The sequence below is a fragment of the Rhinichthys klamathensis genome, unplaced genomic scaffold, assembly GCF_029890125.1.
Source record: "Rhinichthys klamathensis goyatoka isolate OS25496 unplaced genomic scaffold, OSU_Roscu_1.1 h1tg000593l_1, whole genome shotgun sequence".
Classification (NCBI taxonomy): Eukaryota; Metazoa; Chordata; class Actinopteri; order Cypriniformes; family Leuciscidae; genus Rhinichthys; species Rhinichthys klamathensis.
Genome location: NW_026607050.1, coordinates 672057 through 697915, shown reverse-complemented (window position 1 = coordinate 697915; position 25859 = coordinate 672057). Strand labels below are relative to the sequence as shown.

At 35.3% G+C, this 25859-nt stretch overlaps 1 protein-coding gene across 3 annotated transcripts in view; it reads left to right on the top strand.

Annotated features, from left to right (window-relative positions):
• The window catches only part of rap1gds1 (RAP1, GTP-GDP dissociation stimulator 1), a 50885-nt gene that overhangs the window by 4953 nt on the left and 20073 nt on the right, over positions 1 to 25859 (top strand). For 2 of the 3 annotated variants that reach the window (XM_056240351.1, XM_056240350.1), the window contains exons 4-7: positions 5319 to 5444; positions 12201 to 12347; positions 19505 to 19633; positions 19723 to 19848. In XM_056240351.1, coding sequence (XP_056096326.1) covers positions 5319 to 5444; positions 12201 to 12347; positions 19505 to 19633; positions 19723 to 19848 — 528 coding nt within the window. The remainder of the gene's footprint in view (positions 1 to 5318; positions 5445 to 12200; positions 12348 to 19504; positions 19634 to 19722; positions 19849 to 25859) is intronic. The other variant, XM_056240352.1, reaches the window with a different exon arrangement.

Genomic DNA, 25859 nt, shown 5'->3' with positions numbered 1-25859 from the left:
CGCCGCATTATGATTGGATAACTCCGCGCAGCATTTTATTTTAACCGGAATTTTTAGAATCTATTGCAGTTCGTGGCTTCATGCAGTAATGAAGTTCCATGCAGTAAGAGTTGTCTGTCTGCAAATATGGAATTTAATAAAAATAAAAAAGGCAGCTGGACCGACGACGAGATTCAGGCTTTATTAAGCGTATTTGCGGAAGAGAAATTTTCTGCGCGTTCGTCCCAGCCTTCTCACGGTCAATGTCCGCAATAGCTGATAACATACGCTGTCTAATTTTAGATCTAACGTTAGCATTACGAGCTTTCTGAACACGCTTTAGTATCAGTGCTCGTCTCTTTTCTGCCGTTTTGTTAATTACCTGGTTAGTAAACCAATACATCTCAAACAACTGCAGCACAGTGTGAATCTCTTCCATATTTATTATAAATGTGGCGCTCAAAACTGATTACTGTCTTTTACAGTCTACTGTCCGTCACAAGCAAGCAATGAGCAGTCGCGCGCAGTTTACCCGGTACTTTAGACCGCGATGTAAACGCAGAAAGCTACCGGTCTGGGGCAAAAAAAGTTCCTGGGAAAAAAGTTCCTGGGACAAATTGTTCCGGGCAATTGCGGTGGAAACGCGGCTTAAGTAACTTTTTTACCTTAACCGAACAGCTTTGGGGTCATTGTAATGTTTATATTACTGATTTCGTGTTGAATGGTGGTCGTCTCGCACCTTGCAACTTTGGGCCGGCGGGCCGCCCAGTACTGTTAGGAAGTATCGTGTGATATCAGGTCTCGCGAGGTAACGAATTGCTTTACGGCAAAAAACAGATCTGATAAAATTCTGATAAAATGTGCATCAAACTGAAACAACCCGGCGCCGTATACATGTGGTAGGGTGCGCGCAGCTCTTAAAGGGGCCATACCTTATTTCCACTCGTTACAGCGTCCATCCTACTGAACAGGTACCGGTGTACAGGGGGAGGGGATCCGGCTGTGAGTGCGAGCCATCTCTGCGTGAGTGCTATTCACGACAGTACAAGTACTCCACAGTGACTCTAGGGGTCGCTGTTTGACAAAAACAGAATTCCAACTTAGTGCTGCTTTAGTGATGTCATTGTAGAAATGCACAAAAAGTAAGTGGACAATTCATATTTGAATATTACCCATGTGACCCTGGACCACAAAACTAGTCACATGGGTCAATTTTTTGAAATTTAGATTTCTACATCATCTGAAAGCTGAATAAATAAGCTTTCCATTGATGTATGGTTTGTTAGGGACAATATTTGGCTGAGATACAACTATTTGAAAATCTGGAATCTGAGGGTGCAAAAAAATCAAAACATTGAGAAAATCGCCTTTAAAGGGTAACTAAACCCCTGGTCAGAGCCTGACTCCACCCACTGGCAATATTTGAAAAATGCTGGAAAAGTGGGCGGAGCCAAGCGGAGTTGGGGGGATGAACGGATACTCTTTCCTGATCGTTTTTAATACTCGTAATTCCAACTCCTGACTCGCTACAGTGGTTTTGACGAAACAAGATGGTTTTTATACTGCCATGGACGTGGTAGCTTGTACCAAGGGCGTGGTAAGCTAAAATCTGCTTACGTCAGCTCTCACCGCTACCGTCACGAACTACCGCAAACATCCAATAGGAAAATTCAACTGCAGTAGCCACCGTTCAACCTGAAGAGGGCAGCACTCAGACGTTTTTACACCATATATTGTAGAATTCAAACACTTTATACCCAAATGTCAAAAAAGTTACTCGAATCAATGAACAGCACTAATAAAGCCCCAGTCTTACAGATCATTAATTAAAAAAAGTTGGTTTAGTGTTTAGTTTCCCTTTAAAGGGCATATTGCACTTTTTTTTATATATATATATATAAACTTGTATGAAAATACCATATGAAAAGTTAGTGCAGAATTTAAAATTGTTTTGCAAGACATAAGGGCACCAATTTAGTAGAAAACGTGACCGTTTCCTTGTTCTCCAAAACACACACCAAAACTAATACAACTTTAATTAAAATGAAATAGAAACCGGAAAATATAAAAATAAAAACTAATTCAAAATGTTAATAAAAATGTCAACAATACTAAAATAACAGTATTGTTTTTAAATGAGAAAAAAGTTACTGAGTGAATATTTAGGACTATCTGCCTCCATTTTCACTGGCATAGTACTAGTCTGTAATATCATTCTTAATAGAAACCTGTTTAATAGCATTTTTAAATATGGTTTCCCCCCTCATAGGTCTGTTTGTTTGTCTCTGCTGTTCAGAACGTTCTTCCTCAGTTTCACTGATGCTGCAGTCGAGTCTGTGGCCGTTCATGCGTGTCATTATTACTGCTGTAGGCAGTGTGAAGGACATGATAGCCTCGCATGTAAGCTATAAGATCAGTGCAGCAGAACCAGTCCATCTCAAAACAGACAAACAAAAAAGATTTACATTTTTTATGAGAAAAGTTGACTCATAAACACGCTGCACTACGCATGATGCAATCCTGCGATATGCAGCACTATATGAGAAAATAAATCACTTTTCCTTGAGTTAACACTTAAAAATGAACAAAGTATGATTTTTTTTAAATCAAATTTCAATTACGGCTGCAACTAACAGTTGTTTTCATAATTAATACATCAATTATTGCTTTAATTCATCAATTAAACTGATAAAAAAAGATGCTGTATTTTATTCGGGGGAACACATCACTAATAAACGTCATGTATGAATGTATGCTGTGCAAAAAGGAATTTAAAATACAAAGTGCATGCAATATAAATTTAATGTAGGTTTTGTTAAAAAAAAAACCATAAATACTTGCATTACATCATTTAAATATAAAAATAACGAGCCTATTTTCTTTATCAGTTGTTGAGCTCCTGATTTCAATCTGATTTCTCTGTCTGTGAAATGTTTTATAAGATATTAAAGGGACAGTCCACCCCAAAAGGAAATTCGGTCATCATTTACTCACCCTCATGTCATCCAAACCTATTGGACTTTCATTCATCTTTGCAACTCAAATGCATATGTTTCTAATATTCTCTCATAATATTCTGTCCATCCATTGAAAGCTAGGTAAACGACATATTCATGCTTCAAAAAGTACATAAAGACGTCGCAAAAGTAATCCTTATGAATCGAGCGGTTTAATCCAAGTCTACCAAAGAGAAACAATCATTTTAATTAATGAACAGATTTCATTCTTAAACAAAATCTCTTAACGCACAATACATCGGGCTCATCAAATATGGTCAACGAAAGCTCGACCGTACTTGTGACCACTGAGGTTTTTCGCACTTGTAAATCAAGCACATCTGATCGTTGTTTTTATTTATTTATATCAGAACAACACTATTTATAATATTGAATGTGTGTTGTGCTTTTATGATTGTACGATTTGCAAGTTTAACAACATTATCCTCAGTGGACGGCTTTCTATTTTTTTAAATCCAGTCACAGATGTGATGTTAACAGAAGAACAGCTTGGTTAGACTAGACTAGAGTATGGGAGAGCTTTCTACATGGAGATGTAAATGTACTCGTTCACTTTGCTTTGTAGGCATCATTTCAGTCTGTTCTGAACCGTTTGAAAGAGCCGGTCGTTCGTCGACAGATAAGTTACCTTGTTTATGCACAACAGCAAATCAAATTTATTTTTACAATTACATTTATTGTGAGAGCACACCAGTGCAGCATTTTATTATTTGTTCTTTGATCAGCTTTAATTAGTCTTTCTGTTGACTGTGTTGAAGTACCGGTACTTCCTTTTTTTATTTTATTTTTTTATAACTTTCACTTAAATATTTACCAGGCTCTGGTTTGTTATATATAAAAATAAATAAAAAAAAAGCCTGGAGAAAACCAGCAATTATTAAATCTTTCCCAAATTTCTTTTCTAAAAGAAGCTTTTAGCTTTGTAATTACAGCTCTAGCACATCAACCTGACTCAGTGTTCTTCTTCACCTAAAGCTCTTAGTCTAATTACACGAGTGTTTCTTCAGACAGATAGAGCTGGGGTTTGGAAGTGTATGGAGAGTGCCAGAGATAAAAAGGTTAAAATAATGAATGGCCTTTTAGCAGTTTGCTAGGTAGCTAATGACAGTGGCTTGCTGGTGTGCCAGATCTCTGGCAGCTCCTGCTGGCATTCAGCTGTCACAATTCCTCTGGGAACATCTGTGTTTCATCCACTGATGTCTCCTCCACTTTCTATTAGGAAAGATATATTTTAGGGATTTAAATTATGCATTTGCTACAGTATGATTTACTGCGGTGTTAGTATTGCACATTGATCAGATGGTAATTCCATGGTACTCATGTTGTTATTGTTAACTAAAACTATTAAAAATAAAATGTAGATGTTAGATGGAAAACTTAAACTTGTACATTAAATCATCCACAATAAAAATTTGACCACTTACAAACATTTAAACATTCGGTTTCGGAGAATGAAATCTTACATGTCTGGTTGGTTTGTGGATATCTTTAGTAAAATAATAATAACTCTAATTTTTTGAAAATGTGAGTGATGCTGCTTGCCAGTTTTTTTAACTAAAGCTATTAAAAATGATCTGAAATAAAATAAAATCATGTAAATATTAGACAACAATCTTAAACTTTGCTTAAATGTTGCCTTGGCATCTAACTAAAATAAAATTAGTTTAATTGGAAGTACTAAAATGACAAAAATGTAATAAAAATAAATTAAAGCTAAACTGAATTATTAAAAACAAAACTAGTAAAAATGACAAAAGACAGAACAAAATTACTAACATTTTAACTAAACTTAAATAAAAAAATAAAAAGCTAATTCTGAATATGAATAAATACTATAATAGTATATAAATAATATTAAAATAATTCTGCATTGTACTGTTTTATATACAGTGGTACTAAATGATTTTCACATTCATATACCATGGTATTTATTTACACAGTACTTTAGGTAATAAATCCTAAATCCTAAAAAGGAATGCTAGCAAATTGCTAATTAGATCAAGTAAAATCAATCAAGATAAATTATTATTGGATCGAATGAAATTTCCAGCTTTTCAAATGTTTATCCAGTAGGATTTTTTATTTATTGTTAGAGAATTCTTTTTTGTTCCCATTATGGACCTAAAATTTTAGTATTTTAATTAGCAATCTTGTACATTCTTTGACTAGTGATATTTTGTGTGGTTATATTTAGTGATGCATAAAGGCATTGAATTTGGTTGGTTGACGCAGACATTGATTGCACAACAGAAAGGTTTTAAAATCGGTAAGTATTTATCTGATAATGATTCCTTGAGCTTTAATTGTTGCCGTTCTCTGCAGAGTTCATGAGAAGCCGGTGTGTGGAAGCAGGGCTCATTCCTCCACTGGTTCAGCTGCTAAACTGTAAGGACCAGGAAATTCTGCTCCAGACGGGACGGGCCCTCGGCAACATCTGCTACGACAGCCGTAAGTGCCCATTATCGCTCCCTCAGCCGTTCCAAGCCCCGGTGCATCCACAATGAGATATTTTCCTGTCTCTTGGATGATTTGAAGGGGAACTGCTGGTGCAGTTGTCTGAAGGAGTGACATGAGGAAGATGGATTGTAGATGCATGGCTAAACTCTTCCTGCACACATTCATTTCGCACATGGTTAACAAGAGCTTATACCATTCCTAAATTCTTATCGTCCCATAGATGATACGTGAATATGGTATGAGTGGATTAAATGAATTTAGACCATTGAATTCACGCACACTTTCAACAATTAATTATCATTAATGTAACAGTCCATTGTTAATTATTCTGTACTTGAGCCATATTGATGAACTAGCAGTGGTTGATAATTGAAACTATATCTTAATGCTAACTTAATGTCAACTTTTGCTCTTTGTTGTAGGGAGAATGGACAGTATGATTTATGGCTTTAATGTGTCTTGCTGCCTTGCAATCGTAACAGTACAGTGGTGTGAACCGTATTGACCTGTATGTTGTAGAAGTCTTAAACCTTTGGGACTTATAGAGTTTAGGGAAAAGAAAAGAGCTTTGTCTGGATGAAAAACATGAAGAATGCCGTTCCCAAGAGTGTGTTTGGTGTCTGTCGAGCGATCACAGCTGCGTCTGGTGTTTTTGACTGATGAAAACATGAGGAAGCAGTCATTTGTCTGCAGATTTATTGACTAAATCCAGTTATTTCCATCCGGGGGGCACTTAAACCTATAAAACATAAATCATATCTTAATAAAAAAACAGTAGAATGAAAGAGTTTTACTTCATGTAATTATAGTGTACCTCTGAACTGACAGATTCCCTTTAGTAGGTAAATACATTTCAAATGTACAGTCAAAAAATATTGCTGACTCCACAGAATTTTCTCCAATCAAATGCTCTCTAGAACGATAATGTCCCTCCCCTAACACCACCTGTAACCAATCAGCAAGTAGTAAATCACGCGGTGCGTCCTAATTCGCATACTATCCGTCCTAAATAGTATTTGAAAATAGAATTAGTACGTCCCAAATCGTAGTATGTTAAAATGAGTGTTCCAAAGAGACCCTGATAGTGTACTATTTCCTAAGATAGTGTTCTTACACTCTAACGGCTAATATTGCCCACAACCCATTGGACAAGGATTCGATTAGAACTACAAACACGAGTAAAACGTGTTAAAAACTACAAACATGGAGGACACGCGAGTCCGGTGGCTATGTAGAGAGGTTTAGATAAAGGGGTTTGAGTGATTAATCATCAGTATCTAACCTGACGAAAATGTATTTATTCGATGTTGTCCTCATTATATTTCATCTGCAGAAGCATTGTGAACTTCTGTAAAGATACGTTTAGCCATTAACTTTTAAATGCATCATCATATTCAAATTACAAACACACGAGGAGAGTCTCTGCATTAAAGACCCACGACTGGCAGATCAACGTAATACAACATTTCTCTCCGAAACTGTAGGAAATTAAATGAAATTGAATGGAGGAATTTAACAAGATGATTGACAGGGCAGTTTATGGTGACAGGATGCACGTAACTAAGCAACAGAGCTGTCCGTCAAAGATGATGAAGTAGTTTGTCCCAAAGCTTGCCTACTCTTTTGCTACACACTCAAAAGTATGTACTTTTTCTTCACAAAAAGAGTACATACTTTTAGGGCGTAGTATAAGTAGGCGAAATGGGACGCAGCAATGGTTCATGGCTATTTTTAAAAAGAGGAGCGAGCACATCAATATGCACCGCTCAAACGTCCTGTTTAAAAAGGAACATGAACACAAGAAAGTTTTATTGGGCAACTGATATGAGTCTTCATCTCATGTGAGTGCTCATAATTTTTAACAGTTTACCCTTAGAACTGTTAATCTATCTATTTATTTATTTATTTATTTATTTATTTTTGAAGTTGTTTGTAGCAAACGAAATTTGCTAAATCATAATCATGACATAAAAAGTCAAAATGAAAAAACAATATTCATCTTTACGTTTTATTTCATAATTGACTTAGTATCTCATATTTTTGTACTTTTTTTAATTATGGCTTAGTATCTCATAATTTTGCCTTTTAATTGCATAATTGACTTAGTATCTCAAAGTTTGACTTTTTCATATTTATGACTCAGTATCTCATAATTTTGACTTCCTATGTCATGATTATGATGTACCAAAGCATGACAAAGCATGGTGACTGGATTTTTTTGAGAGAAAATGCTGGATTAGATTTTAAATGTAAGTATTGGATTCAAGATGTTCAAATGTTGACTTATCTTACTAAGATGTGATGCAATGTGGACATATTTAGACAGGCTGTGAACCCTGTTTTGTTTTCTGACAGTTGAAAATCACTTTCAAAAAAGTCCAGTCCACACGTTACTGCCGCTCTTCAACGATAACATTAAAAATGATCATATATCGGCCACATTATCGGTATCGGCCGATATATGATCATTTTTAATGTTATCGTTATCGGCCCGACAAAGAAAATTTAGCCGATATATTAAAGCCGATAAATAATGTATTATATCCTTCAGCTGAGACACTTCAGATGTGCACTGTTCAACATGATGCTTTTAAACTGCTTGAAATATGATTGAAATCACTTTAAAAAAGGAAAATCTAGTTAAAGTGCCGCAAGTCTGTCATATCGGCTACATAACATTATAATGAGAACATCATAATTGTGTTTGTATCTTGGCTTTTAATGGTGATACTTTTGCTTTTATAATCAGGCTCTCAAAAAGTTTAAAAAAAATTTGGATTTAGATTTAGCTGCCAATATATCGGTTATCGGCTTCCAAATGTAAAGAATTATCGGTTATCGGTATCGGCCAAAATTGTCATATCGGTGCATCCCTACTTTTATTAAACCTCTCATCTGGTTTGAGAGTTATAATCATCAGGTCAAACAAACTTGGGTGCCTCATTTAAGGAAAAGGAAATATTTTAGTTTAAATATGAATAATTTCTGATATTGGCAACTTCAGTCATGATTATGATTAGAGCTGCACGACTCTGGACGAATTGAGAATCACGATTTTTTTTCTTCAAATAGAAATCACGTTTCTAAATACGAACTTAAAGGGATACTCCACCCAAAAATGAAAATTCTGTCATCATTTACTCACCCTCAAGTTGTTGCAAACCTGTATGAGTTTCTTTCTTCTGCTGAACACAAAGGAAGATATTTTGAAGAACGATTGGAACCAAACAGTTGTGGGTCATCATTGGCTTCCATAGTATTTTTTTTTTCTACTATGGAAGTCAATGGTGCCAAAAAACTGTTTGGTTCCAATCGTTCTTCAAAATATCTTCCTTTGTGTTCAGCAGAAGAAAGAAACTCATACAGGTTTGGAACAACTTGAGGGTGAGTAAATTATGACAGTTTTTTCATTTTTGGGTGGAGTATTCCTTTAAAGCAACACTAAGTAAGATTTTTTTACCTTAAAATAATGTTTCCAAAATCGTTTCAGTGGTTCATTAAGTCGTAACAGGGTGAAAGGCACTTCTGGATTCGCTTTGCGGTCCTATATCTGCTATAACCACGCCATGTAAGATTACCAGATCGGGTCGCATTTCTGTAGTTCTAATGAGACATATTAAGAAAACTACAAATTTGACTTGCTTGATTGCATGTTGCATGATTTCATGAAAGTATGATGTATTGCGACATCAGAAACGAAGAAAACCAAAATAATGACTATTGTAACGCTTGACGTAAAGCGTTACAATAGTCATTATTTTGGTTTTCTTCGTTTCTGATGTCGCAATACATCATACTTTCATGAAATCATGCAACATACTCTACCTTGTCTGTGGACATCGTTCATTCCAAAGCCGGTGCTGGATAAACAACGAGTGTGCGTGCGACAGTAGGCTGCGGTATAGGCTAAATTATTTACGACAGTGGTTATGGACAATTCCGCTTCTAACCTGTAGGGCGACCGCAGAGGAAAGGTTACTTGTAGGCCATGAGACGGGACCCCAAATTTGGGCTACCGGTACCATATTGACGGATTACATTTCTTTTTGATTTTCATGAAGGTACACATCTCTAGTGTTGGAAAATGTGTGATAGCATGCGATCCATGGTAGCTTTCATTAGAAATCAACACTTATATCATCCTACCTCAAGGTAAGGTGTTCAGTGACTACAAGAGAGAAAAATGTATCCTTTTATAATTTTAAAAATTTCTAAAAAAAATATATAATTTTTTTATTATAAAAATTTACGAAATTTTATAAAATTATATAAAACTTTATAAAAATTTTATAAAATTTATTTAAAGATAAATAAATAAATGTATCCTTTTTCTTGACATATGTTTGAAAATCGTCCTCCGTAACCAAAAACTACCTTGAATCTAATGCTATCACACATTTTTCAAATACAGGGTCATATACCTACACAAAAATCGGTTTAATCCCTCAAAATGGTACCAATCAACCCTCTGTCTCATGGCCTATTGGTGTTGCTTCAATAAAATAACGTAGTTTACTGGAGGTTCTGACAAAATGTTAATCGCTGCAGTCTATTTATAATGTTTAATTACTTTGAATGAATTTTTTTTTAAATCGGTTTGAATGAATGATTCAGTGACTCACTCATAAATACTTCTTGTTTCATTACTGGATGAATCAGTGTTTTTGAATGAACCTCTTGAATGAATGATTCAATGACAAATACATTTTTTAACAGTCACTTGTCAATGTAATTGATACAATCGTTATTTGAAGCTCCAAGTTACTTTCAAAAGGTGATTTGCTCTGTTTCGATTGTTTCCGTAGACATCAGTGTTTATATCTGAACTATAAACATTTATCCCAGTAGTTCTGTGATAATATGAAAAATTGTTACACAGAAACGATGATACTGTGAAGCTGTTTCATATCTAATGTTTATAGACATAGGAAGGAGATCGCAGTAACGATGAATCGTGCAGCTGTAATTATGAATAAGTGATGATGCTAAATGAAATTTAGTAGAATATGAGTTAAAATAACACATTTCCACCTTAGTGTTGATAAAAGAGATGTCTGTGGGGTTAAATGAGACAAAAAGATTGGGAAACTTGCTTAGTCTATATGATATTGTTGCATTTATAGAGATCAAGCTAGTTAAACTGCAAATGTTCTCTAATTAAAAATGATTTAATATGAATTACTAGCAATTAAGTAAAGATTAAGTTATAATAACTGTTACGTTTCCGATTATTTATGTGGTTACTAATAAAAAGACAAACATGAGATTGCAATAAGAGCCCTTGGCAAATGGACACAGATGGTTTTAATGGTGATGCTGATTGACGGAGCAGCTGATCTTGATCCCCGATGTCCCTGACCCTTTGATAAAGATGACACATGTCAACGGACAGTCATGCATTTCACTCAAGGACTTCATTGACTTGCAAACCCCACGCAGTAGTATCTTTTCCCCTACACCGCATCCAAAAACCAACATTATACGCCATTTGGAAATCTTTGTTTTCCGTATTCTGTTCTTTTACTTCGTTTTGTTGCATTTAAATCACTTTCTCACCCTTTTTTTTAATCTCTCTTCCTGAATTGTGTGATAGTGGGCAGTCGTCGTAGACTTTGCGTGGGCAAGCACCAGTGTAAACAAACCTGAAACATTGTTCATACCAACTGAGCTGACTCATATCTGACACACAAATACTGTCATCTGTTCACAGTTTACTGGAAAACCTAGCTATACATTGCATGAATATAAATCACTGGTGTATAGGACAGTATTTTGCTTCTGTGAAAAGTATGACTAAATATGGGGTGACTGTACTGTATACGGGATTGAACTGCAGATTCATAAATCACTTTTACTGTATGTAGTCAAATGGTGTTGTAAAGTAGGTCATTGTAGTGTATTGGAGCGAGTGGAGTTACATGAGATGGCATTTTTTGGATAAACTTTATTTTAAGGTGTCCGTGTTACAGGGATAGTTCACCCACAAATTTAAATTCTGTCCAGGAAGAAGATTATCCCCAGAAACACAGAAAACTGGGAGAGGAGACACTAAAGGGATTGTTCACCCAAAAATGAAAATTCTGTCATCATTTGCTCACCCTCAAGTTGTTCTAAACCTGTATGAGTTTCTTTCTTCTGTTGAACACAAATTAAGATATTTTGAAGAATGTTAGGAACCAGACAGTTGACGGCACCCATTGACTTCCATAGTAGAAAAAAAAATAAAAAATGTCTACCTTCGACTCCGCTGAACCTCGGTGTCTCTGTGGATCTTTTAACACCTTCCCCTGTTAGTGAGGGTGTTGCAGTCTGGATTTTGCTGTGCTTCTTCTGCACTTCTGGACTCTGGTTTGCCTTTAGTTATGTCTGCGACTCAACTTTACAGCTGTAAACAAATCCTGTGCTGGTGTAATATGCATTTTCAGCAGACACTTTTTGATCTCATTCGCGGTTCTTTTATCTCAAAGTTGTCATTTTCTTGTGTTCTCCAAGAAACATTATCAGTTGTCATATTACATTCCATACGGATGCATCCATGGATCCCATCCTGTCTCTCCATTAAAGGAATCGTTCACCCAAAAAGGGAAATTCTGTGATTCTGAATCATTCGAATAGTTCGGGATGACATGAACTATTCCTTTAACGCCCTCTTCTCTGTCATTGTGTTTCAGGTTGCTGTTTCTTTGTGTCATTTGTTGCCTTTTTTATTGTTTATTTCTTTTTTTATGTGACCTCTTTGTTTTGCAGATGAGGGCAGAAGTGCAGTTGACGCAGCGGGTGGTGCTCAGATAGTTGCCGAGCACATTAAGTCTCTGGCCCAAAGCACTGACCCGGCCACCGGGAAGCTCTTGACTGTCTTTTGTGGCATGCTGATGAACTATAGCAATGATAATGGTAATGACCGATCCCCCAAACCAAGAAGGCGATATTTTTGAATGGTCCCTTATTGGTATAGTCTGAGATGTTCACTTAATGATTCACATGTTAATCAGTTCTACATGGATATGACAACTTTTATCTCATTCTCTATAAAATAGGCATGCACATTTTGATTTTCTGACTAGCACAGTTATACCTCACGGTTGAACATTAATGGTAATATCTGTAGGGGACCACTCTAAGAAAGCCTGTTTCACTTCTCTTATTTATTCTGAATCTAATGTCTTTCACTGATTTGACATGATAGGTTTACTAAATGGCTACATTTCGCTGCTTTGATCGGTGACTAGATTCGATGTCCTTTGCTGCTGCTGTTGGTGGTGTTAATGTTTAGTAATGTTGTGACTTCAGCTATCTCAAATTTTTTATTCACCATCCCTAATAAATATTGTCTAATTTTGCCACTTTCCGTACATAGACTAAATGCAAAAATACAGTATGGGCCAAAAGTGATGTTCTGAGGGGATATTTGTTTGTTTTTTTGTGACCTTATAAGTTCATTTAAATTATAAATAAATACTTTTAAACATGAAGGAAAAGCTAAACAAACTTGTTTGAGGGGGCATTTATTTGGAAAAATTACAGTGCGTGCATAATTATTATGCAAGTCGATATTCTGATCATATATTTTTTTCCAAGCACATTTTTCCAATTCCGAACCACATCAATTTTAATAACTATGATTCATTTAGTATATAATCATTTATTTATACAAGTGATATATAATTTTTGAAAAACATCTTGTATTCAGATAATTATAATTATATATATAATATATAATCATAATTATTAAACAGGTTTTCTTTTACTGGTAAAACGGGCCAAAAAAGAGATTTAAGTCGCATTGAAAAGTCATAAATTATTAAATGCCCATGAGAAGGATGCAATACTAATGCAATACTAGAAATTCCAAAATGATATCACTTATAAATGATTATATACAAAATTAATAATAGTTATTAAGATTGATGTAGTTTGGAATTGGTCAAATGTTCTCGGAAAAAAATATGATCAGAATATCGACAAAAAAAGCCAAACTTTACTATTAAAAAAATGCATAGAAAGCAGAAAGCTCACAGGAAAAAGCATACATTAACTGCAACATAATCCGATATTAATATTTTGTTGGTTCTCTCTTGTTTTTACATGTGTTTATAATTTCTTTGTATGACAGCCTGGCCAAAAATGATTGACTCCAAGCACAACTACGCAATAATCTTTAGCAAATTTAAATAATATTTGAATAAAGGGTGAAGGTGTCACTTTTCCTAGGCCGGACATCACTTTTTGCCACTACTGTAAACGATTAAAAATGATTTTAATATTATTTATTTAAAAAATTGTTTAATAAGAAATACATTTTTAATTTAAAAACATGATTTAAAATGTTTAATTTTGACTTTAATTTTAAAAGTAGCTGTGTTTTCTGACCAAAAAATGAAATTCTCTATGCATAAAAAATGCAAACATTTCATTGGCACGTTCTTGTGGTTCCATCAACAATCAGTCCTCTTGATAAGAGAAGGCAGCATGCAGGTTTTCTGTTTAGTAATGCTAAATGCGCCAGCCGAGCAACTGCCATTGATATGAATGGAAATAGATTTCCACCAGGTTTGGACTGCTTAAACAAACAAGCAATGTTTTGATTCGCTCTGCATTTTAGACTAGAATTTTAACATTGAAAAAATGACATACTTCACCTTTAAAAGAAAAGTTCAGTGGGATGTATTATTGGGACACAAGTAAACACATTGTACAGTTTCGAGTGTCCGTATCAGTTGTAAAATGCCCAGGAGGTTACATAAGGCTCTGGCCTTGTGTTTTGCAGCAATGCAGTGCATTGTTGAAATATTTAAGGGAATGCAGGCAGTGTATTTACATCTCTGTGACTTGATGTCCTTGAATAATTGATGGACAGGCCAAGCGCCGCTCCCTTCATCCCTGTTTGCCAGCAAGGCTTGAAATGGTAATAGCTTTTTTTTCGATCTTTTACACCTCGCATCCAGAGGCTAGTGCAAATCAACAAATTTAGCTCAGGCATTTTCGTTTTCGGTGTCCTGATGAAAATAAATGGTCAGAAATGAATTTAATGGAAGAGAACAGCCAGTGGGCTGTTTATTATCGCTGATATCACACTCATGCTGTTTTGAACCACGGCCTTTTTCTTTCTCTCATCTCTGTTTCACTCAAATGTTGTCTTGTAACAGATTGCGTTTCCTTGCAAAGTCTATCTGTTCTAACTTAAAGCCTGTCATCATATTTACTAAGCCACCAAGATAAATGACTCATCTAATCACATAAGCTTAGCACTTTGGGATTTTTTTTTTTTTTTCACATGGGAAAAGACTTTACATGCCTGGTCAGACATTACACTTGTCTTGCATAGCTGTAACCAAAAATACTCACTGAGCTGCAATGTCCCTTTTTTTATACCCTTGTGAAAAAGAAGTGCGCTTTAGCATACTTTTAAAGGGATAGTTCACTTTGAAATAAATTTTTGGTATGTTTTAGCTTACCTCAAGGGCATCCAAGATGTAGGCGTCTTTCTTTCTGCAGTAGTTTCAATTTTGATATTTTTAGGTCAAACCGTTCTTGTCTGTCAGTCATATAATGCAGGTCTATGGTCACCGCCTCAAAGAGCATGCACAGAGAAGTCCAAATTAAACATGATTTAATGACTCGTAAATGTAAGTACACATTGATGGCCTAAGACACGAAACGAGCGGTTTGTGTGAGAAAACGAACAGTATTTATATCGTTTTTACCTCTTGTAAACACAGCCACGTCCAAGTGATCTGAGGGCGCGGGCGCTTCGGTCTGTGCGTTACAAGAGGTAAAAACGATATCTATTTGTATTTGTTGAAATAGCTGTTAGTGTATATAATCTATTTTAGCATGACTGACAGGCTGTATTGACCAATCAGCATCCAGTAGTGGAAGTGTACCTTTAATTGTATGCATTTTTGCATTGTTTATATTGTGAAGAATATATGCAGAGTCACTAGTTATGCAGTTCTTCTCTTTAATCGAGTCTGTGATGGCTGAATTTTGCTGTTTGTGCACTCTCAGTGTTATAGCCCTCCGCACCGCTGGGAAGTTAAGCTTTTAAATCTCGCTTGAGATGCAAACACTTCATAGTTCTTTTAGGAAACATGACTCATGAGCTCTGCTGGTCGCTGGTTGACATTTCTCTGACGTGATTTGGGCTTCGATTACTGGCAAGAGTTCCTCAATGATTTCTGGCTTGCGTCCAGTTCTGCCAAGGCTTGTTATGTTGTGTTTCTCATTTGATACATTCTCCCAGTAGAAGTTGCTTAAATATTCCTCTTGCTCAGACCAGCAAAGCTTCTGTGGTGGATAAAGCGAATAACAGGAAATTATATAGTAGGGCAGAAGCATTTCGGACTGTCAACTGTTTGTTAAATGTGATGAAGGGACTGTTTCATAAATGTTTTAAAGTGCCTTATACTCTTTCTTCAACTCATACTCAATAACATTTTTCTCCTTTGTCAACTGCGGATCTTTTCCTCTGCCTGGACTGTCTTCTTAACACTGCTCTGCTGTCTCAGCTGCCATCTCCTCTTTGCTTCATTGAATTTACTGATCAACATCTGCTTCCTGACAAATCCATGGCATCAGATGTGTGCCGGTGCCGCCCACATTTGGTGTGTCACAGAGACATTTCTAGACAAACTGAAACATCTTTGAACCGGCAACTTGAGGGCTTACTTTTAACAGCAATGCAAAATTTGACTGTTATTAAAAGTAAACAAGACATAAAATGATACATTTAGTGAACTTTATGATTAAAATAAGTAGTGGTCGACTGATATGGATTTTTTGATGGCCAAAACTGATATATTAGAGAGCAGGATGGCCGATATAAAGCCTATATGAAATTACACTATTTAATTTATTTAACATGCATAAAAATTGCTTGATTTTTTTTATTTAATTTACATATTTGTTAAATTATAAATAATTATAATATGAGTCAATATGAAAAAAATTAACAAAAATAAATCTGTAAAATAATAAACAGATTTATGCTTTAGCAGCTTCTTGATTCTGTAATTCACAAATAAAGAAATCGTTAAAAAGGATACACTGCAACCAACAGGGCACTCAGTAATCTGGTGAAAGTACATTTTTTTCAAATAAAGAGAAGGTAATGCTAATTTTACATGCAGTACACATATGAGATGTATGTGAAAGCAGCAAACTGGATATAGCACAGCGTTTAAAGTTAATTACCGTAATCATGAGATTCAGAATTATGTATTTCTATGGTAACACTGTCAATGCCAAAATGAATCCACAGCGGTCATGTGTTACAAGTCGGAGCTCTCCGAAAATTGTAATTGTAATTACGAGTTCTAGGAGGACGTGAGCGCTTTTACAAGTCAGAATCTCGTAATTACGGTAATTACTGAATGGCACGAACGAACCTGGGGGCTTTGGCGTTCTTAGCATTGTCAAAATAAAAGTCCAACTGCTGTCAAAATAAAAGCTACTTCTGACACTTATCTGTCAAACAATAAAACTTATGCCAATAATTTAGAGATGTAAAATATCTGCCTTGATGGTATATCAATCGGCCACTACAAATAATTCAAATATCTGCCAAAATACACCCATAAAAGGTATTCTCTAAAATGGATCATGAAATGTTACGCAAGCTTGATTCTCAGGTAGATTTATTTGTTCTAAAGACATTTAGATATTTCTGCTGGAGAACAAGTGTGATTGAGCACAGGGAGAGGGACCTGTGCTTGTGCATGAAAAGTGATGGCTTAGCAGTCCTTTGTTCCACTGTGGTCTTGATTTATCGTTCACATTTTCAGGTCGAGACTATATATTTTCTGGGCTAGTCTCTGTAAAGCACTCTACAAAAATGAAATGTCAGAGCGTTATATAATGTGGCTGCGTTTTACATACTGCCGGTATTACTTTGATCTGGTGAATGGGCTCTTTTAATCTACAGCTTCACACACACAATTGCAGGATGTAAACTGTGATGAAATCACTCATAACAAGTGAGAAAATATTTGTGAATTTTTCATTTTCATGCCTTTATTTATTTTTAAGCAACGGATTTTTGAAAGGCTTGCTGAAGAAATCAAGTCATGTACATAAAATACATGATAATTAAAAACAAAAGAATAATTATTGGAAAACCTGCTCAAAATATAGTTTAGATGTACATTACTGGTAAATGTGCACCTTCAGTTAAACCAAAATAAAATGTTTTGGGTACAATAAAAATTTTTTTGTTACCTTTTTAATTTAAACAGTTTTTATATTTTTATATAGCTTTTAAATATTTTTTTTTTTCTGTTTTAGTCATTTTAGTTCTTAAACTTCTTTATTTCAGTTAGTGTTTTATATATTTTTAATGTAATATTACATTTTATTTTATTTCAACTTTATATAAATTACGTTTTTTAATAGTTTTAAGTTTAAGGGTACATTTACACGATAACGATGTACTAAAAACAGAAACGTTTTTCTTTTGCGTTTTTCGCATACAGATGTTGTCAAATAATTCCCGTCCACATGGATCAGCTAAAACGAATAAAATCGCTGTATTATTCATGCCAGGCCAGTAGTTGGCGATGTCACTTTGTAAAGAAACTATGCGCCTATAGACAACACGTACGGTATATGTTTGCTAGGGGTGTAACGGTACACAAAAATCACGGTTCGGTACGTACCTCGGTTTTAAAGTCACGGTTCGGTACGTTTTCGATACAGCAAAAAGAAAGAAATGCCAGAGAAATTTCCTATTTGTTAAAAGAAAAAATATTTTTAAATAACTGAGTTTTCCTACATCTTGAAACTTTCAGGTTTATAAATTGGGGTCATCTTTGAAGGATGAAAAAATAATGTTTTGATCATCACATTAAAAATAACATTTAAATATATATTTATTTATATATTATTTGAGTTTTGAAGTGCTGGAAAAAGATGTGTGAAGTACTTGAAAGCATTTCACTATTCCAGCCAAACTGGTTATAGTTAGTGTTACTATATTAAATCTATGGTGAATGTTGCTGATCTGTGGACTTAAAGCCTATAACCGATCATTCACGGCACAATATTTCTCCTGGTTTCCACGTCAGCGCTGTTTGATCTAATAGTAATCTACGGTTAATAACGGAGAAATGTGAATGCTTCTCACTAGATCTCGCAGCGATGTTATTACTTCAGTGGCGAATTCAAATGTTTTCTTCACTGGATCTTAGCGCTGTGTTGTAACAGTGTCGCTTGATCGAGATCGGCTCGCGCTGCACAGTTGTTGCTGGTCCGAACTGATAAACGATCCGTGAAGCACAATATAATGAGTAGCGCAGTTTCGTTCCGCTTTCATTACGCTTGCCATTTGATGTTGCGCAACGTTGTGGTGGTCTCGCCAGGGCGGATTTTGTCGGCAGGAAAAATGGTCCAAGGAATCGTTCGGTTTGTATGCGTACCGAACCGGAAGCCTCGAACCGAAACGGTTCAATACGAATACATGTACCGTTACACCCCTAATGTTTGCGCATGACGTCACCGTTTTCACAAATTCACGTTTTTGTAGTTTACTCAGAGCCAATAATAGTATCGTTTTCAAAAACTTGCACTTTGAAATCCGTTTTCAAAAGTTAGCATTTTCAGTCCCCCAAAACATTGTTTTTGTGTAAATGAACGGCCAAAGCGCATAAAAGTTTTCAATTTTTAGTTGAAACCGTGTTGTGTAAACAGCCCCATAATTTTACTTTTAATTAACAATAACAACACTTAGGAAAACATTTGACAGTGCTGGTTAATAGCAAGTTATCACGGTTTTATTCATTGTAAAATTCACATTATTGTCTGTGACATTTTGACTGAACATATCGCTGCCGTTGTACACTGTCATGAGAAAAGACAGACAAACAAGTTGAGATTTTTCATTATTATTATTATGATGATGATGATGATGATGTTTGGGGATAATCAATTTTCTTGCAATGTAATTAGCAGAATAATGATGAATACTGGACTTTAACTATCAGTAAAAATGCTGTTATATTATCAAATCTGCATGAACTAGAGTACAGCAAATCTCATGTGTTCTCTCTCCGCTCTAGACTCGCTGCAGGCCCAGTTGATCAGCATGGGTGTGATCCCAACACTGGTCAGACTGCTGGGTGTTCATTCTCAAAACACCGCGCTCACAGAGATGTGTCTCATTGCCTTTGGCAACTTGGCAGAGCTTGGTGAGTTACCGATTCAATTCAGTTTAATACTGTTTATTAGGACGTATTGGATAAAGTTAACACATCTCTTTTGACTGATTTTCAAACAGAGTCCAGTAAGGAGCAGTTCGCCTCTACAAATATTGCCGAGGAGCTGGTCCGGCTCTTCCGTAAGCAGGTGGAACATGAGAAGAAGGAGATGATCTTTGAGGTGTTGGCACCACTTGCTGAGAATGGTGAGAATCACAGTGATTGACATTAAATAATGGTGAACACGAATGAACCAGTCTTTTATTAAAACACTTACAAAATGTACATTACAATTTTTGAGCATGGTACCAGGTTATTGTCATTATTCTTAAGTTTTTTTTTTTTTTTTTTTTTTTTTTTTTGATAAAAACTGATAAAGATTACCAGTATCCAAATACAAGACGGTTAGACTTTAAAAAAAAATGATGCAAGAAACCATCAACCAATGCTGATAAGTTGAACCAAAAACTGAACCTTTTAGTAATGTGGAGAACCATGCAAACACCACGATATATGATATGGTAATCATATAGCATTACTGTCCAGTGATGTGAGTAACGGCGTTATAAATAAACGGCGTTACTAACGGCGTTATCTTTTTCAGTAACGAGTAATCAAACGAATTACTGTTTCCCCCGTTACAACGCAGTTACCGTTACTGACAAAAAAAATGTGGCGTTACTATAATTGAACTCACTGAAGCGGTTTTCATCCGAGTAGGCTCTCTCCGCCATAGGACCTGCAAAGTTTTTTCTCTGGTGTGTGTGTGTGTGTGTGTGTGTGTGTGTGTGTGTGTGTGTGTGTGTGTGTGTGTGTGTGTGTGTGTGTGTGTGTGTGTGTGTGTGTGTGTGTGTGTGTGTGTGTGTGTGTGTGTGTGTGTGTGTGTGTGTGTGTGTGTGTGTGTGTGTTATTGAGGCGCCGGAGTGGACAAAAGCAAAGCGAACTGCGCGCTCAATGCGCGAGAGAGACCGAGTGTGTCCGAGAGCGCGCTCAACAGTTGCGCAAGAGAGACCGAGGGTGTCCGAGGAATATAGTTTGTTTATAAATAAATGACACATTTCAGCATTAGACAGCATTATCTATAGCCTATTGGTATCATCTGCAACGTTAATTAATTGACATGGTTATACAAATACAATCTAAAAAATAACCTACAGGGAACATTCTGTTTAGGTTATAAAATAAAACCCGAAAATAACCTGCAGGGATCATTCCCAGAAAACATCTTTGTTTGACCGGTTGTAAACACGTGCGGCAAACATGTCTAGAATTTGGCTTAAATAACCTCTGATGATGACGTTTGCTAAAAATAAACCCCCAAAATATTATATTTTAGTATTAGATATTTTTTTGTTGGTACATTGTTCAGTATTATATTGAGAGAGCACTTGTTAAACTGTTTACTTTTGTGAGGAATAAAATACTTTGGCTACAGTATGTCTACTAGTTGTGAAGTTGTGTAACAGTTTTATCATTTAATATGCACAAAGAGTATGTATATTTTTTATTATTATTGATTCATTTTTGGTACATTTCTTAAGAATCATAATTTATTTTTAAACTAATTTGTTGGCCAGTTGGGGTCTGTGCGATATTAAGCATAAACCATCTATAATGTTTTATTGTTCTACTATAGTAATGCTAATATTTAGAATAATTTATTGAATTTAATAGGCGTCTCTCACATTGTCACACAGCAACATTAAAATAGAATAAATTATCATTATAAAACATTGAACACTAATCTACACTATTAAGTGTCCATTTCATTAATTTAACATATTTAATACTGGGGGATCCAAATTATTTGACATAGCCCTATTTGAATTTTTATTTTTAAAGTAACGCAATAGTTACTTTCTCTGGTAATTAGTTACTTTTATAATGATGTAACTCAGTTACTATTTGTGAGAAGTAACTAGTAACTATAACTAATTACTTTTTTTAAGTAACATGCTCAACACTGTTACTGTCGGATACTCTCACTATATCTTATCACCACAGTATTTATTTGTAAAGCGGTGCCCTTTATCTTTATGTTTTGAAGGCGGACCACTGTTTTTAAAGTGCCTCTATTATGCTTTTTCGTATACTTTCATGCAGTGTGTAATATGGCTGTTTGTGAATGTAAAAGTTTTAAAGATCATAGTGCACAACAAATTAAGTTGTTGTCTCCTAAAAGAAAGAATTGATTCTGAACTTCCGAAACAAGTCGTCAGCAATTCCAGTCTCACTTCCGTGACATCTACGGAGGTTTGTAACTAATTAGCATAATGGCAGCCTATGGTCTTCATTGGTTGCCTGCGAACAACGTCTACTTTGACCCTCAAACACTGTCGTTTTTTCTGAGACTGGAAGAGTTTGGTTAATGTTGTCGACATGTTGATAAAACACATTTTTCTGCGCTGCAAAAGCAAATCCACTTTGCATACACTTTAAAAGAATGGTGACTCGCGCTGGAATTGATACGGAAAAATCGACGCCATCGTTACTGTTCTTATCACTGTGTATCAAGGGCTGAGGAAGATCCAGAGCTGAAATTCAGATAATGGTAATTAGCATTTTGTTTCAGACATGTGCAGTAAGTGGTAGACCAGTCACAACAGACTGAGCCATCTGATCAATCAGAGCAGAGTAGGCTCTCGGAAGGGAGGAGTTTGAGAGACCTAATTCTTTATCGAACCGTTTCAGACACTGAGAAAAGAGGTGATGCTGCAGTGTGTATATTATGAGACAATTAAACTGTTTTTTGAGCTTGGGTGCATGTAAACCTATTGTAGGAGACAAAATTAGGAACCTTTAAAATTGCATTATTGGGGCACTTAATTTCACAGTTGATATATTTCTGTTCCATAATTTCAATATGTGCATCAAAACAGCAAAGGTTAAGCTTCCAAGTTTAGTCATGCAGCGTTTGCTTTCAGCATGAGTTGAGGGACTGTAGTCGTTGATCAAGCTTGAATATAGATATGGATGTTGGCACGTTTCCCGCGGTAGACCCACTGACCCAGTGACTGAGAGACTTCAGCAGCCTCAAAGGCTTCTCCTCCCAGCTGTGAGCATGTTGTGTTACTTATATAGACAGTCATACTCTACCACCTGTTGTGGTTGGAAACAGGACACTTTATGAAATGAATGCATGTGTTTGCAGCTGTTAGCACAGAAATCTTGAGCATGAGCCAACAAGATTTTAAGTTCAAATTTCACTTTTAAAAATCACCAAATTTTACTTGTTTTCTTTTTTTATGTAAGCTGGAACATCAAAACCATCCCAGCTTTAGAGAGTGACATGCCTCATAATGCAAAGCCTTGCTAATTTGATAATGAAAATCATTCAAAATGCATTTTGCAAGACTCTGGCTATTGCTTTGGGTTGAGTCGCGAGAGAGAAAGCTACAATTAAGCAGATGCGTGAGATTTCTCGGCTGTTTGGATAATAAGTGTTATCATCACTTGTCTCCTCTGCCATTGCCGCATCCATCGTTTCCTCAAAATAGGGCTCTGGGGTCTGCTTAAAGCTGGGGTCTGGACTTGCTTATTTGAACGTAAATCCGCCCGCCACGGTCAGATGCTCTTTTTGTCTGTGAGCTCGTCTGAGGATTTGAAGTGACATTGAAATGTGCATTTGAAAGAAAGCTGTGTGTTTAGATGGTGAATCTTAATTGTTGAAGCGTGTGTTGGAGGGAAATAGTTTATTTGTTCTGTGAACAAGTGTTTCTGTTTGTGTATTTTTGATGCGTTGCAAAAACGTAGTGCCTTTGTCTTGTTTTAGAGCTACAACTTAAAACAAATCCTTAAATCCTTAAAACAAAATTAGTTTACCTTAGAAACAGAATTGCACACTAATTTCAGCCTTTTTTTCAGAGAATACATCTTGATGATTTTTTTTAAATGTTTTAAAATATTGTAGTTTCTTCTCGTTTAAAACACAAACATCAAGATGTTGTTAAATTTCGGCTTTATTTTAGTATATTTGCTATTATAATTTACATACTGTATATATATATTTTTTTAATGATTTTAGTTAACTATAATAACCCTGATTCTCCTAAAACAAGTCTTATTGTTTTGTTTTCAATTTTTATTTTCAAATAATAATAAAATTATGCAGATTAAGAAAGATATAATACGGTTTTATTCCATTTTCAGATTATTTCATTTGTTTTTAGGGTAAACGAGCAAGAATTTATTTAACAACCCTTTTTGCAGGTTACTGTATGAAAGTGAAAGAGTTTATCTCACAAGAAAATGTTATTTTATATATTGTTTTAATATTTTTGTTCTTTTATATTATTTTCTAATCTTAGTTATAAAATATAGTAAATATAGTTATATATTTTGAACTGTAAGAGTTCATGACTGTTCACATGAAAGAATAGAGCGTATGAGCGCGCGAGAGAGAGAGAGCAGGTGTGGGAGATGGAAAGCCGACAGCATTGAGAGCATGTGTGAAAGCGGCGCTTTGGTTGTTAGCATTCTGTGCACAGCGCCGCTATCCCATACTGCCAGTCTCCAAGACAACGGCCTACTTAGAGCCACTACACAGCACTACAGGCCAAGCTCTGTGAGTCACGTGGACCGCAGTGTGTGTGTGATATAGAGGGGGAAAGGGTGAGCTGCACTGTACCTGAACACTGCAGGCGTTTCATAACCAGCCAAATGCGTAGTGAGACGGCCATATGTCTGCGAAACAAGTCTGACCTCAGAAATCCATCCCTGCAAGATTTCCCCCCTGGGTTGTTGTGTCATTCGCCGACTGCATGAATCATCGATATTCCGTCAATTGGATTGTTATTCTGCATTTTTTTGGAATGCAAAAAAATAACGAATTATATTTGTTTATATTTTAGAAATTGTGTCGTGGTGTAACGTTCATTACATCACTGTGTCTGGTTTAGTATTTATGGGTCAGAGGATTATGTAATTCAGTCTATGTATTTGAAGGGGAAAACATGCATTTAAATGCACCAGATCTGGGTCTCAGTTTATGGTCTGAGATAGTTATCAACTGATATGCATTTTTAATTTTTAATTTCAGCGGTCGTTGCCAATTTCTAGCCAAATGGTTGGCCAATAAAGTGCTGATATATAGATGATGCAATTTAATGATATATAAATAATATAATGTTATGATAATAAATAAGATCATCCGTACACAGGGTTGCTAACAAAACAACTTTATTCAAACAAAATGTTATTTTTTTTATTTTATTTGATAAAAACATTAAAAACTGACCAAGATTATCCATAGACTGTTTTTAGACTTTGCAATGCTGATCATTGTTTAATATAATTTCATGATGGAAAATAAGATCGGATGTACACTAAGTTCCTAAAATCAAACAATATTTTATTTTATTATATAAAAATATTGAAAACTGACTGATTATCTATAGACAAGGCTCCTGTTAACCTAATATAAGGCTGATTTATACCACAAATAAGATCAGATGCATACTAAAGTGCTAAAATCAAACTAAATATTAAATTTTTTTATTTATTTCATAAAACATTTAAAACTAAAAATGGAAAATCATTATACATATACAAGTCTATATGTATTGCAACTTTTGATCTCACAATTCTGACTTTTTCTCAGAATTTAGTTTATATCTCACAATTCTGGCTTTATAACTCAAAATGTAGAGTTTACATCACAATTCTCAGAAAAAAGCCAGAATTGCAAATTGCAATTTATTTCTCACAATTTTGAGAAATAATGTCAAAATTGTGAGACATAAACTTGCAATTTGCAATTAAAAAAAGTCAGAAATATTTCTCTGCATTACAACTTTATATCTCACAAATTCAGACTTTATAACTTGCAATTGCGAGTTTGTCTTACCAGTGTTGCGAACTTAGCGACTTTGCCGCTCCATTTAGCAACATTTCAGACCCCTTTAGTGACTTTTTTTTCCAAAAAGGGCCAACCGACAAATCTAGCGACTTTTTTTTTGGTCAGACTCAGAATTTGCAAGAAAAAAGTCAGAATTGTGAGATGAAAAAGTCACGATTATCTTTTTATTATTTTTTTTAATTCTGTGGCAGAAACAAACTCACATCTAAGGCTGTTATTAGACTAAATGAATACAAGAAGCCATCAGCCAATTTTGGGAAGCTCAATTTAAATTCAGCATTTTCTACTTAAGTTCATTATAATGTCAGACTGGTTCTTAGACCAACAGGTTTTGGTTTGGTATCTGGGTCTTGGAGTTCG